The sequence below is a fragment of the Chanodichthys erythropterus genome, chromosome 13 (assembly GCF_024489055.1).
Source record: "Chanodichthys erythropterus isolate Z2021 chromosome 13, ASM2448905v1, whole genome shotgun sequence".
Taxonomy (NCBI): Eukaryota; Metazoa; Chordata; class Actinopteri; order Cypriniformes; family Xenocyprididae; genus Chanodichthys; species Chanodichthys erythropterus.
The window spans coordinates 48,814,697-48,830,931 of record NC_090233.1 but is presented as its reverse complement, the minus strand read 5'-3'; the positions used below and the strand labels follow the sequence as shown (position 1 = coordinate 48,830,931).

General features: G+C 36.7%; 1 protein-coding gene across 3 annotated transcripts in view; it reads left to right on the top strand.

Annotated features, from left to right (window-relative positions):
* Positions 1-16,235, top strand: part of LOC137034337 (ras-specific guanine nucleotide-releasing factor RalGPS1) — a 171,320-nt gene that overhangs the window by 70,788 nt on the left and 84,297 nt on the right. For all 3 annotated transcript variants that reach the window (XM_067407161.1, XM_067407160.1, XM_067407163.1), the window contains exon 8: positions 12,493-12,619. In XM_067407161.1, the coding sequence (XP_067263262.1) occupies positions 12,493-12,619 (127 nt within the window). The remainder of the gene's footprint in view (positions 1-12,492; positions 12,620-16,235) is intronic.

Sequence of the window (16,235 nt, the reverse complement as noted above, 5' to 3'; positions counted from 1 at the left end):
CTCGGATATACAGATGTCCCACGGTTGTGGTTGATTCATCTTGGGCTTTGATCAGTGAATGCTTCAACCCATACAGTCCAAAGATTTCCTGGTGGACACACTGTAAAAATTATTTTCAAAGTTGTAAATAAAAGAAAGATTAGTAGAGTACATTTACATTTACTTATCTTCTAAATTTTACTTTTTATTTGTGAAATTTACTAGCAATTTATAAGTGAAAAATGTTGATGTTTTGATAATCAACTAATCTGTAGATTATTTTATTATTAATCAGGCGAAAATTATTGCACATCCTGCCCATTATTGTCTTCAGGAACATAAATTTAGTGAATGTATCAATAGATATGTTTCCGTCCATATATTAATTTTATACTCATTTTGTGATATCGCATAAAAAAACGCTGGATGGAAAAATATGCACTGAATTGTGGCAGATAATTTGTTTTACTCAAGAAGAAGATGCATAAACTACGATGGAAACACATTTACTGAATACCTTTTGCCTCAACAGAGGATACAATTGGATAACTGCCCTCAGAGTGTCTATGTAAAGTTTTAGCTCAAAATACCCCACAGGTAATTTTTTAAAGCATGTTACTATTACCACTTTTTGGGGGTGAGCAAAAATGTGCTGTTTTTGTGTCTGTCCCTTTAAATGCAAATGAGCTGCAGCTCCCAGACCCCTTTCAAGAAGAGGGCGGAGAATCAAGTGCTCATTCTCTGACATACCAACAACAACAAAACAGGACAATCTCATGCACTGAAAATGTCAGAAACTGTCAGTAGCGGTGATCTGTTCGAACCGGAGTCGGACAATTGCCTACAAAACCAGAGAATATATGCTGCATGGAGATAGAACAGGCATAGTTTAGTTTAATTATGGTTACAACTTATGTTTTCATCTTGCTTTTCCCACTATTAGTACAAGCCTGTTGTAGTGGACCCCGTCTGAATGATGGCCAAAACATTACTGATGAGTTTTATGAAGTTTATTGTACATCACACAAAAGATGAAGCGTCCTTTTTCACTCCTGAAATAACTTGATCCATCCTTGAGTAATAACTGTTTAGCAAAACCTGTTTTCTATCGTCCCTTTGTATTGACCCACGTTCACAAAGCAGTCTGGTGTAAAATCATTCGTGCAGACATAAACGAATTTAGGTATGTGGGGGCGCATTTCCTTCAAAAATAAAAGTAATGCACTGCGTCTTCAGTGGCTCTGATGTCATGAGTACATGAAGATTATGTTCACTCTTACATCCAACAACAAAACACCTGAGTTGCTTACAAGACATTCTTGTTGCTACAGCTGCTCCGGCCTGGAAAATATGACGGTCTACAACTCGCTCAGGTACAACATGATAAAACAGCACAGTCCATCAGCAGTTGTAGGCAGGGCCTAGGCATTTTGTGACTTCACAAAAGCTACAATCTGCAAACGGCTTGTTCTGAGACACTGCCTGTGATTATGGGGATTAAAAAAGAGGAGTGGGTGGATTTTTGTCATTATAGGTTGTTTGTGTACACACACTGCCGACACATTCATGTTCCAACACCATGTAAAAGTGAATTTTGCATAATAGATCCCTTTTAATGCTTTTAAACTTTTAAATGTCTAAAATCAATGAGTAGAAGGTCTTACTGTCCAGTCTGACCACCTGACATCTGGCTGACAGGAAGTGCAGAATCCAGCTGCTCAGGGTGCAATTCAGGACAACAGCCTGGAGTTATGTGTCAAACTAGGGTGCTAAATTCTGTTGTCTACAAACAAACCATATTCTCACAGATGGGTCCAGATTTTGTCCAGATGAGAAAGAGCAGTACAGGATGAAGTCTATGACATCAATCATTACACTGTGATGCTGGCCTTAAAATAATGTTTTTTACTCTTTTCATATGTTTCCAACAGGGTTGTGTACCATTCAGAACTGAACTTAGAAAACATTTAATTTGCAGTTCTTGGAACCTGAATTTGAGTTCTGGAGTTTTGGAAAATGTTTGAAAAAATTTCTTTTTTTGGCCAAAGGTAAAAGAACACTTGGTAATACTTCACTTGAAGCCCTTATGTAGGCCTATACTAAAACTATTAAAAAGGTAGGACCCACTTTATATTAAGTGGCCCTAACTACTATGTACTTACATTTAAAATAATAATTTGATACAATGCACTTATTGTGTACTTACATGTTTCTACATTGTACTTATATTTTAAAAACACCTGCATGTAATTACATCTGTAATTACATTTATAATTACACTGTTGACCCATCCCTTAACCCTTACCCCTACCTTTAAACCTACCCATACCACCAAAGCTTTCCCTAACCTTACCCATATCCCACCTCAATAGCAGCAAATGTGTTTTGCAATTCAATATGAACTACATTGTACTTATTTTTTTTTTTATGTAAATACATAGTTAAGGCCACTTAACTCCTAACTTATAAAGTGGGACCAAAAGGTATCCATAATGTACATTGTAATGCATTATATATTTTCATAAATAATTGTAACCAAATTTAAAATGCATTATAATATTTGTGGTTACAATGATTCATGAGACCATACAATGCATTATAAGGCTCATTACAAAGCATAATCAGTGCATTCACAATACTTATGTACACTGCTCAAAAAAATAAAAGGAACACTTTTTAATCAGAGAATAGCATCAAGTCAGTTAAACTCCTGGGATATTGACCTGGTCAGTTCAGTAGCAGAGGGTGTTGTTAATCAGTTTCAGCTGCTTTGATGTTAATGAAATTAACAAGTGCACTAGATGGGCAACAATGATACGATCCCCAAAACAGGAATGGTTTTACAGGTGGCGACCACTGACATTTGTTTCTCTACTCATCTTTTCAGACTGTTTTTCACTAGTTTCGCATTTGGCTAGGGTCAGTGTCACTACTGGTAGCATGAGACAATACCTGGACCCTACAGAGGTTGCACAGGCAGTCCAACTCCAGGAAGGCACATCAATACGTGCTATTGCCAGAAGGTTTGCTGTGTCTCCCAGCACAGTCTCAAGAGCATGGATGAGATTTCAGGAGACAGGCAGTTACTCTAGGGGAGTTGGACAGGGCCGTAGAAGGTCCTTAACCCATCAGCAGGACCGGTATCTGCTCCTTTGTGCAAGGAGGAACAGGATGAGCACTGCCAGAGCCCTACAAAATAACCTCCAGCAGGCCATTAGTGTGAATGTCTCTGACCAAACAATCAGAAACTGAGAATCTGAGCTTGATTGGCATTTGGCATTGAACAACAGAATTGGCAGGTTCGCCACTGGCTTCTTGTGCTTTTCAGATGAGAGCAGGATCACCCTGAGCACGTGACAGACGTGAAAGTGTCTGGAGAAGCCGTGGAGAACGTATGCTGCCTGTAACATCGTTCAGTATGACCGGTTTGTGATGGTCTGGGGTGGCATATCCATGGAGGGACGCACAGACCTCTACAGGCTACTTCCATTAGGTATCGGGATGAAATCCTTGGAACCATTGTCAGACCCTATGCTGGTGCAGTGGGTTTTGGGTTCCTCCTGGTGCATAACAATGCCCAGCCTCATGTGGCGAGAGTATGCAGGCAGTTCCTGGAGGATGAAGGAATTGATACCATTGAATGGCCCCCACGCTCAACTGACCTAAATCCAATAGAGCACCTCAGGGACATTATGTTTCGGTCCATCCGACACCGCCAGGTTGCACTTCACTGTCCAGGAGCTCAGTGATGCCCTGGTCCAGATCTGGGAGGAAATACCCCAGGACACCATCCGTCATCTCATTAGGAGCATGCCCTGATGTTGTCAGGCATGCATACAAGCATGTGGGGGCCATACAAACTACTGAGTACCATTTTGAGTTGCTGCATTGAAATTTCAGCAAAATGGACTAGCCTGCTGCATCATTTTTTCACTTTGATTTTTGGGGTGTCTTTGAATTCAGTCCTCTATAGGTTGATAATTTTCATTTCCATCAAACAATGTGGCATCCTTTCTTTCCTAACACATTACCCAGTCCATATCAGTATAGAAATCCAGCATGATATTTTTCCCTATTGAGATCTGATGTTTTCAAAGTGTTCCTTTATTTTTTTTTTTGAGCAGTGTATTAATAATGCATTATATATAAAGGCATCAATTAAAGTGTTACCGAACATTTAAGAGTGCATTCCATAATGGATCACCTGTGCAATTCCCCTTACAGTTCCAATACCAATCTTCTGATTTGTAACTAATTCACTTCAAATTCACACAAATTAAATTAGCACAACCCTAGTTTCCAAGCTGTCTCATAATTGAAGCAATGCTTTCTTGGACCTGAAAGTGCTTTGAATTTTTAATCAACAAACTAACAAAGCTAGATTGAGAAATTACACTGACTGTTAATCCATCTGACAGTGTTTCCATTGATCATCTTTCATGTGTGATGGTGGAATAAAAGTCTTTTCTGCCAAGATTCCTCATGTCAGTTCTTCCCTACGTTAAACTTTAATGATTACGGAGGGAACAGGCGTCTGTGAGGCATGTAATGACATAAAGCATTTGTTCTAGACGGTTAAGTAAAAACACTTGCAAATATTTAAGTCATTCTCAATTGCTTTTAATATCCTGATATTTGGACACAATGAACGAATGTGGGTAGATCTCACGAAGCCTGTCAGGAAATGTTCCAGTCATATTTTAGGCCAAAAGCACAAGAAAAAAAAAAATTGCAGAAGAAAGATGAAAACTTTTTTTAAGGATAATCATGCCAATATTAGATCATCTCTGCTTGTGCTGTGAGTTTAACATGCATTTGAGACTGCAACAGGTGCAATGTTCACTTTATTTATACATTTGCATAATTTTCAATGTTTTTGTGAGTAGAAGTTTACAGCATTTCACCAGTATTCAAGCAAAATAAAACCTTAAATTTGAAATGTTAAAAGCCAGAGGGTTTGAACATTTGAAATTGAATCATTTAAGACATAAATATTAGTATTGTAACTTTATAGTTTAACATAAAAATAAAATATTGTAATACCACATTCTTTTTTACTGTATTTACTGTAGAATTGTAATTTACAACTGTAATGTATTTGTGTCTTTTTATAATAAGTTATTAAAATCTATTGAATTTGATTAGGTTTCTAAAAAGACCAGTGTCAATGTAATGTGGACTGAAACACTATCACAACTAAAAAGAGGTTTGAGTCCACTTTAAAGTCCAGCTACTCATAGCACAGTTCAAATCATATGTAACAAAATAATCACAATATAACCTTTTGGCCAAGTTAACAAAGTCATATATATAAAATATGTAATTTACTTGCATGTCATGTGAGCATTAACCGACATCAGAGAACTGTAGAGATGCAAATGTGTCATTAAATATTGAAATATTGATTTAAAGTCTCAGGGAGTACTTCAAGTATATAAATATAATATAAATTTAAATATTTTATGTTTAAAAAAAAGTTTAGAAACCCCTGCACTACAGTAATGAGACACATCCAGTATATTATTAATTAAGTTCGTTCGTTCGTTTATTTATTTTTCCTTTTAATTTTGGAATGAAATATTATTTGGACATTTTATTGACAGGTTTCTTGAGATGAAGTCATGGTGAAAATATTGTTTTTATTATTTTTAGCAGATTTTAAAATGCCCAAATAGTGATGTAATCTGATATTGAAATAGATGTTATAAATATAATAGCTCAATATATGAAAATATTTTAGATCAAGTTGTTCTATTGCTGTACTTGCAGCTCTTATGGCCAATCACACTGTTCCAAATTCCAAATCAGAAATAAATGTTTCATAGTTTCTGTTCTTTTAGTTTGTGGTTGCATGTGTTTAAATAATTTGTTTCTTTTTTCCAGTATGTTCGTAGTTCATGTAAGCATTTGAGGAATCCAAGCAGTGATGTGTGTGTGTGTGTGTGTGTGTGTGTGTGTGTGTGTGTGTGTGTGTGTGTGTGTGTGTGTGTGTGTGTGTGTGTGTGTGTGTGTGTGTGTGTGTGTGTGTGTGTGTGTGTGTGTGTGTGTGTGTGTGTGTGTGTGTGTGTGTGTGTGTGTGTGCGCGTGTGTGTGTGTGTGTGCTTTTGTTTATATTACATTGCGGGGACCAAATGTCCCCATGATGTAATATAAACCTGAGTTCACCTACATCTTGGGGACCAGCCACCGGTCCCCACAATGTAAATTAATTAATAAAAATACTAAATGATGTTTTTGTGAGAAAATAAAGGTGTGCACAGTTTCCTGTGATTGTTAGGTTTAGGGTTAGGGGTAGGGTAGGGGGATAGAAAGTACGGTTTGAATAAAATGCGGCCTATGGAAAGTCCCCACAATCCACAATGTGTGTGTGTGTGTGTGTGTGTGTGTGTGTGTGTGTGTGTGTGTGTGTGTGTGTGTGTGTGTGTGTGTGTGTGTGTGTGTGTGTGTGTGTGTGTGTGAGTTTGTTTCTGTACATGCCCGTGTTTCCTATAGGTCTCAACCACTTCCTCTTCCATTGCAATCCATCCTTATTCACAGAGCAGATCAAAATCCATCCCTTTCCCCGGCTCACGCAGATTCATCCATCACATTTTCCATCTCATTGAAATCTGTTGCTCACCACAAATGTGAAACATGACACAGTGTCTTCCTAAACTTCTTAATCTGCTGCCAACTATAACACAAAGTTGCTGACTCTCCTGATTTCATATCCTTTACCTCATATCCCATTCCATATTCCATTTTATCGAGTCATTCTCAAGTCTCCACTCTGGTGGAGTTGAGTTCTTGTGTCTTTATAGTTTTAGTCCTGACTGAGCTTGCTTTAGATTTAGTATCTGACGTCCAGCTAGCTTAGTCTGAAAGCCCACTATAAAAATTTTCCTACAGAGCCACTAAAAGAATATTTGCCTGCTTTCATGTAGGGAAAAGGCAGTGTCTGTGTGGAGTGATATATAAGCAGACTGTCTGCACTGTCTGAACATCAACTAAAGGAAATTTCCTTTTGTGTAATATATTTTTCCCTCAATCCCACTGCTTTAGCCTTTTACAGTATGCTCATGTAATTGCCATGTCCAGCTCACAGGTGAAGACTTTAACTTAAAGTACTTACACTTAATGGCATTTGTTAAAGCATCCCTATTAATAATGCTCATACTTAAGGTGAATGGTTAGAACAAACCTACTTACACTTTCTTCTAAACATACATTTTTCTGGTCAGCAAAAAAAAAAAAAAAAAAAAAAAAAACATTTAATCTGTAATTATCAAAATTCATGCAGATGTCACGCTCCTTTAAATTGGCTTGCAATGAAATTGACCACATGTTCAGTGACTATATTTAGATTTAATGCAGCATGCCGTTTTTTTTTTTTAAAAAAAAAAATAGCTTTTGTAATGCATGTACACTACCCTTCGAAAGTTTGGGGTCAGCAAGATTTATTTATTTATTTATTTATGCTGTTAAACTTTTTACCAAAGCATCCAGAAAAAGATGCATCACGGTTCCCACAAAAATATGAAGCAGCACAACTGTTTTCAGCATTGATAATAATCAGAAATGTTTCTTGAACAGCAAATCAGCGTATTAGAATGATTTCTGAAGGATCATGTGACACTGAAGACTGGAGTAATGATGCTGAAAATTCAGCTGTGATTGCAGAAATAAATTATATTTTAAAATATAGTCAAATAGAAAACATATTTTAAATTGTAATAATATTTCACAATATTGCTGTTTTTCCTATATATTTTTAAATAAATTCAGCCTTGGTGAGCAGAAGAGACTTCTTTCAAAAACAAAAAACACACCTAGAACTTCAGAACTGGAAATTTGTTAAAAATAAAGTTCATCCACGCTTTCTTAATGTTAGGATCACAAGAAAAGCAATGCAAAGACTTGCAAAACGTCTTGTTATCCTCAGAGGCATCTATGTGGTTTTGTCTCATATTTACTTCTACATGACATGCGTGAATCAGTGGGTGGGGCTAAAGAGGCAACAATGTTGAAGTAGGCGTTGGCCATCTTCTGCAGAGGCATTTTGGGTGCTTGGTTTAAACAGAAGCTGTTTTTGGATTGACAAGGAAGTTTGTCCACCAAAGCGTTTCTCAACCCGAGGCTAGCATATTTTTCCAATTGTTTTCAATGGGAGCACCATGTTTTTAAAACACCATGAGCACAACGAGGCGCTGAGCGTCTGTTTCACTCTGAAGTGATGAGCATTCGCCGTTTTTTTACCGGTCATGGAGAGTTGAAGAATGTTCAACTTTGGATAAAATACTGCACTCATCACTGTCACAGTGGAGGAGTGGCGGGACAAATACAACACCGAAAAACCACCACATTCTGCTTGTACAACGTCAACAGATGACAACAACAAGCATAATAACAAACCATAAAACAAAACCATATAAAACAATAGCCAGAGCAAATACTTATCAAGTACAGAAACAAACTATCTGTGAGCTGAGATACTAATAACACTTCTGCGGATATTCCATATCATAGCAAACAAAGCATCTCAACTGAAAGAAACAAAAATCTAAAACGCAGCGCTACCCAAGCGCTCTCAAGGGATAACAGCTAGGCGTTTTCAGCTGGCTAAAAGTGCTTTGGTGGACACGCGGCCTTAGAGTTCTGAAACGTCTCAATTCATTACCCCTTTAAAGGTGCCATCGAATTTAAAATTGAATTTATCTTGGCATAGTTGAATAACAAGAGCTCAGTACATGGAAATGACATACAGTGAGTCTCAAACTCCATTGTTTCCTCCTTCTTATATAAATCTCATTTGTTTAAAAGACCTCCGAAGAACAGGCAAATCTCAATATAACACCGACTGTTACGTAACAGTCGGGATCATTAATATGTACGCCCCCAATATTTGCATATGCCAGCTCATGTTCAAGGCATTAGACAAGGGCAGCCAGTATTAACGTCTGGATCTGTGCACAGCTGAATCATCAGACTAGGTAAGCAAGCAAGGACAGCAGCGAAAAATGGCAGATGGAGCAATAATAACTGACATGATCCATGATAACATGATATTTTTAGTGATATTTGTAAATTGTCTTTCTTAATGTTTCGTTAGCATGTTGCTAATGTACTGTTAAATGTGGTTAAAGTTACCATTGTTTCTTACTGTATTCACGGAGACAAGAGTCGTCACTATTTTCATTATTAAACACTTGCAGTTTGTATAATTCATAAACACAACTTCATTCTTTATAAATCTCTCCAACAGTGTAGCATTAGCCGTTAGCCACGGAGCACTATTAAACTCATTCAGAATCAAATGTAAACATCCAAATTAATGCCATACTTACGCATTTAGACATGCTGCATGACGAACTCTTTGTAAAGATCCATTTTGAGGGTAATATTAGCTTATTAGCTTTATGCTGTGATAGAGTCGAGAGCTCGAGAGGGGGCGGAGAGCGCGAGCAATTAAAGGGGCCGCAGCCTGAATCGGCGCATTTCTAATTATGCCCCAAAATAGGCAGTTAAAAAAATTAATAAAAAAAAACATATGGGGTATTTTGAGCTGCAACTTCACAGACACATTCAGGGGACACCTTAGACTTATATTACATATTGTTAAAAAAACGTTTGATGGCACCTTTAACATTATTAATTCTGTCAAATGAGAGCTTCCACCATTATTATATACCAGCATTGTTATAGTATATGCATTTTTACAGCTGTTGTAAACCACAGTAGCACCTTGATGTTTCCTTCTCAGATTTTTGACTCTGAATGCACTACAGCTCTGTGTTTTGTCCACAGTTTTCTGCACTAGTCAGTGGAATTTCAAATGTGTCTATTTCTTCCCATCATGAGGTATTTACCACTGCAAATGTACAAGCTATTAGCATTGTCCCCTAGAGCCTCGTAAACCAATGAGATCGCAGCTTCCATGAGCTCATGGCGTGACCAGCCGGAGTCGTTATTAATGAGGCACATGTATGGAGACGCGGCCTCTCTGTCTCCTGAGTTTTGCACCATATGCCCGCTCTAGCTTTGGAGTTGTTGGTTGTATTTTGGAACAAGCTGGGTGGGCAAATATACAGTATAATCTATTAAACCCTTCTGGGGAAAACAGTCAGAATGTTTATGATACAAGATGTTTTGCAATGGTTAGATTTGGTTTTCAGCATTTTCTTGGCTGATCCTTTAGATGTTGTTGCACTTGCAAAGTGGAGAAATGGCATGTTTTTCACTGTTAATTTATCATCACGAAAAAACAGCTAATAACACTTTACAATAAGGTCTCCTCTGTAAACATTAGTTAATGCATTAGCTAACATAAACTTTCAATGAACAATATGTTTTACGGCCCTTATTATCTTAGTAAAAATACAGTATAATTGTTTTTTTTTTTTTGTGCATGTTAGTTGAAAATGCATTAAATAATATTAACAAACAACTTTTGTATTTAAAAATGATTTAGTCAATGTTGAAATTAACATTGAAGAAAATCTGTAGAAGTATATTTACTACTGCAGTTAACTGATTTAATCAAATGAAAACTTATTTTGAAGTATTATCTCCAAATTAAACCACCTTAAAGTCAAAAGTTAATATTCACATACTCCAAATGAGGGTTTTGATGTGATGCCATAGAAGAACCATTTTTGGTTCCCCAAAGAACCTTAAAAGAACCATTTTTTTTTAGTAAAAAGAACATTAAAAAAAAAAATTCCACTATAAAGAACCTTTTTGTGGAATGGAAAAGTTTCATTTGGATTTTAAAGGTTCTTCATGGAACCATCAATGCCAATAAAGAACCTTTAATTTTAAGAGTGTTGTATAGAGTTTAGTTTTGAAATCAGTAGGTTCTTAATAGTGGCTTTATCTTCTCCTCAGTTTGACCCAGATTTACCACATGATTGAGGAACACAACTCCATATACATTACTACAGATTGTATGATTTCAACCTCCAGAAAATGACAAGTGTGTTTTCAGAGTATGTAGTGCAGGTCAAACCCTGGGCATGACAGCTGTGAAGTCTAAAAGAAGCATCAGAAAACAGTTGGTCTGATAGACTCTCTCCACAGGTTGTTCATCCTTTCTGGACGAGCTGCTAAAAGCCATTTGTTTGCATTTGCTCGGCATGTTGAAAAGATCTCTTTATGATCCACCAGCTGTGCTTATTCACTCCATACAAGTGGAAATAGTTTTTAAATTGTGTTACGGTCAATTTAACCCACCTTTGATTGTTTGAAGCACTAGTTAAACTATTTAATTCTTCTAGAATTTTGTAGCTTTCTCATTAAGGATCATGCATATGCATGTAAAGTTTCAACACATAGATTTGTTTTGGAAAGGCTGTCCAAATGTTGGTTACATCTGTTGTGTTTGTGGTCAAACTGACCCCCATTGGTTTCCATGCAATTTGCCAAGAATCAACACTTTGAAAAACAGCGAGTCAGGTAAATACCAGAAAACCTTTATTGTACTGTAACTTGTCAAACATTAAAATCTGAAATACTTAAAATCTTATGAAATTTATGACTCTAAATTGAAGACTCATCCAAGGAGAATTCACTGTTTCTTCATCTGTTTGAGTTTAACATAAAAAAAAAAAATAAAAAAAATCAGAACCAGACATAAAAAGGCAGAGGCTTAAAACAAGCACAAACAGCAATAAATACTACTTAAACGAAGTGCAAATAATATTCATCATAGTCATCAATAGTCATCATTAGTCATAACAAAATAAATACATCAACTTTATTGTGTGCCCGGGCAGCTAATTTTGAAAAAAATAAACATACATGGGTCAAATGTATCCAACACAGCTGAAATAACACAATAAAAAAGATAGAAATTATGAAATTTCTCACACATATTATATATTATATACATATATTTTTTGTCTCTGACATGATTCTTTTGTTTTATATAGTGTTTTTTTTTTTTGCAAATTGCATGGAAACCATTGGAGGGTCAGTTTGACCCCCACACAAAATGGGGCAACCAGATTTTTAACACAGTTAACGCAAAAGAGTGTTAAATCTGTGTTTGGTAGCCAGTTGTCAACCACTTAAGTTATTAAGATATTGAAAGTCATTGTTCACTGAAAATGTACTATAGTTGAACTACACTGAAACAATGGTGTAGAATTTACTCTGAAACAGTTTTCACTCAGAAATTGCTAGTAAATTTCACGAAGAATTACAAAGATAACATGAAATTAAACATGAAATTTTGAAATATAGAAAGACTGAAATAGTATTTTCTTGTTAAATCTTACTTAAATAATTGTTTAATTTACAACATTACCAAAAGCATGGGATGGAGTCTATAGACTTCATATTTGCTGTGCTGATCTTTGGGTAAAATGTTCTGCGGAACTCATTACTGGTGTTGGTGATTATGATTGTGATTATTGATTATTGGTGATTATGTGCAGCTTGTATCTCGTTTAAGTAGCTTCCCAATATGGTCTGTTTTGATACAGAGTTTCAGATGAAAAACTAACAGAGTACCACAACTTTCCTGTTTTTCTTCAGCTGATCAATAGGAAGGACAAGGCCACGTTTGACAAGCTGGACTACTTGACCTCTAAAGAGCATAACTACGCCAGGATGAGAGAGTACATCCGCTCCCTAAAGATGGTTCCCTGCATTCCCTATCTGGGTGAGTCCTGATATCTTCTCTCTCTCAGGGTGCTTTCACACATGGTTTGATCACCTGGTCCAAACCAGAGTTGAATTACTCCCCCCTTTTCAGGTACAGAAATTGAATACATTAATCAAATCTAAAATAACACTGCATTATCCAGACTGTATAAAATAAATCTAGATTAATCATTATTAAAGTTACAAAAGTCAAGAGCAGTGCATTCATACCCGAGCTCTTTGCATCGCAAGTACAATTCTTTACCAGCTGAGCTACCGAGCAAGTAAAACTGAACATCTGGAGCTGGGTAAGTGATGCAAACTCCAATGTATATTTGTTTTCAAATCACGCACTATAGTAAAAAGTGTTCTGAAGTCATAACATTATTGTGCACAAAGACAACTTTTTGAAAATATCACATGATTACTGTACCACCTAATAATGTAGGGAACTACGCGTTACACATAAATCATGTAACAGTTCATGTTTTTACTTGCACATACGATTTAGTTTTAATCCAAATGACGCATGTGTGCTGAGTGAATGGTCGGGAATCAAGAGCATACAACAGAATGAAACTTCACTTTCCATTCCAGTGGGACGAATGAACCAGAAGATATATTTTTAACATCTCCTTCTTGACCAAGGGATCAGGGTTTGAGTGGTTAGTGCAGCCCAGATCATGAGAGACACATGTGTTTCGTCATCATCCTTGGAAGAAGTATTCTCAGCATTTGAATATGAGACATGTCTTATTATTTTAGGCATTTTTCAGTGTGTTCCCATGTTCACAAATGCATGTTGAACCCCAGTGTTTGTGCTCTGAACTCTAACAGAGAGATCACAGGCGTACGGTTCTCATTACCCCACAGATTATCAGCAAGTCTGGAGACTAAACAATAAATTGATTCCAAACCCTCTCTCCTGTTACAGCAATATCAGTGATCAGAGATTGTTGGAAACTGTCTCATATTCTTCAGCACTTAGTCATTTACAGCTGCTTTCCTGATTTAACTCAAATTGGGAGACGATGGAGGGATAGCACATATTAGATAGTCTGGGTTTAATTTGTAGAACTGTATATTTTCAGAAATTATATTTTAATAACTTGACATTTTGACAACATTTCTTGGGCATAATATACTGGTGTTTTTGCAGTTTTGCTGTTGGCATCACATGTTGAAGCTGGTAGATTTGCATACCCAAACTTTTGACTAAATATCATAAAAACATCCTTAGCAGCTCATTCTAGCCAAGAACTGTCCACTTAGACAGTATAAGAGATTGTTTAGCCGCGTTTCCACCGGTGGAACTTTCCCCAGGAAGGCAGGAACTAGGGACTTTGGGGTGGTACTCGGTGTGTTTCGACCGCAGGAACCAGGGACTAAATGAAGTTTGTTTGTCTGAAATGTAACGTAAGCAACCACCGTTGTAGTTTTTCTGTGCAGTTTAGATGTGGGATATCCTGAAATACAGCAATAATTGGCTTGCATGGAAAAACACTGAAGCAACATTTCTTCCTCGTGTGCACTAAGTCTGTGGGAGTGTTGTTTGAGACTTTAATGTTGTTGTTGTTATTGGACTAAAAGTGGTGCTTTTAACTTGTTTGTTTAGTGATGGTGGAAACCATAGCAAGAACACAATTTGTATTAACAGCCCTTTAACCTTGGGCAGATTGACCAGTTTGATTGTTAAATAATTTACAGTAAGTCAGACTGACGTCCAGTGATGCTGAACAAAACAAACTAAACATGTATATTGTCTTTCTAGCCACTTTCTGTCCATACTCTTCTGATGCAATATGTAATCAACATCTTTTGGTGGCTTTTTTTTTTTTTTAAATTAACTACATTTATATTAGCAGACACTTTTAACCAAAGTGACTTACAAAAGAGAAACACAAGCAATTTATCAAAGAGCCAATGATATTTGTAATATATCTTTGATATTTGTGCCAGGTTTAATAGGCTACTATATTAGGAAGCAAATAATCAGCATATCATGTTATTATTTTGCTGAGAATTTTTAATCAATTGGCAGCCCTACAAAAAAGCTTAAAAGATTGAACCAGAAAACAAGAGACAATTAGTATGAGAACTGACTAACCCATGCAGGGCAATGTTATGTTTTGTGCATCATGTGTTTATGTGACCCAGCACATGGTATTCAGAGTACAGTGCTCAGCGTAAATGAGTACACCCCCTTTGAAAAGTAACATTTTAAACAATATCTCAATGAACACAACATTTCTAAAATGTAGACTTAGTTTTATATAACATCTGTTTAACTTAGTACATGAAAGTAAGGTTAATAATATAATTTGGAGTACAACATTTTCAGTTTTACTCAAATAAGGATGATGCAAAAATTAGTACACCCCACTGAAAGTCTCTGGAGCAAAGCTAAATTTTAGACTATAAATGTCTAATTTAACAAGAATTCAACCTCAGGTGAGTCTAATTATTCATTACACAGCTGTCCAGAAGACAGTTGACTATAAAAGGGTGTTAAAACCCCATTTCATGCTGTCAGCAATGGCACCACATGGAAGAGAAATGTCACAAAATAAAAATGTCTTTACACCAGAAAGGTAAAGGCTACAAGAAGATCAGCAAACTTTACTTATCAGTCAGAATACTGTAGCAAAAGTGGTACAAAAATTTAAAAAAGATGGAACTGCAACATCTCACAGAGACGTCCAGGTTGTCCACGGAAGTTAACACCTCGACAGGAGCGTCTTCTGATGAGAAGGGTTGAAGAAAATCGGCATGCAAGTTCACTGCAGATATCTAAAGAAGTAGAAAGCCAAACTGGAGTGTCTATTTCCCGTGACACAATACGGTGTACACTGCAGAGGAATGGCATGCATGGGTGCTGTCCACGAAAGAAGCCTCTCCTAAAGCCCAGGCACAAAAAAGCCCACCTAGAGTTTGCCAGGGCCCATGCTGACAAAGATGAAGATTACTGGGACTCTATACTCTGCAGTGATGAGACCAAGATAAACGTTTTTGGAACTGGTGGCTTCAAAACTGTACGGCATTGCAAAGGTGAGGAATACAAAGAAAAATGCATGGTGCCTACAGTGAAACCTGGTGGTGGCAGTGTCCTTATGTGGGGTTGCATGAGTGTGAAAGTGATTCAGTGGCTCCTGATCTGAACCCAATCGAACACCTATGGGGAATTCTGAAGAGAGAAGTTGAGCATCACTCTCCATCCAGCATCCAGTCTCTAAAAGAAGTAATTCTTGAAGAATGGAAAAAGATAGATGTTGCAAAATGTCGCCAACTTGTTCATTCCATGCCTAGAAGACTTGGTACTGTCATTAAAAATCATGGAGGCCATAACAAAAAATTGGATGTAGTAGTTTTTGTTGTGGGGTGTGCTCATTTTTGCATCACCCTAATTTGAGTAAAACTGAAAAATGTGTAATCTAAGTTATATTATTAACCTTACTTTCATGTTATAAGTTAAACAGATGTTATATTAAACTTTTTGGAAATAGTTTTTGTGTTCATTGAGATATTGTTTAAAATGTTACTTTTGAAAGGGGGGGTGCACTCATTTACGCTGAGCACTGTATGTACTTTTCCTAGTGTCCTTAAAATTCCCTGTCATGCTGAACAATCAGTGTGTT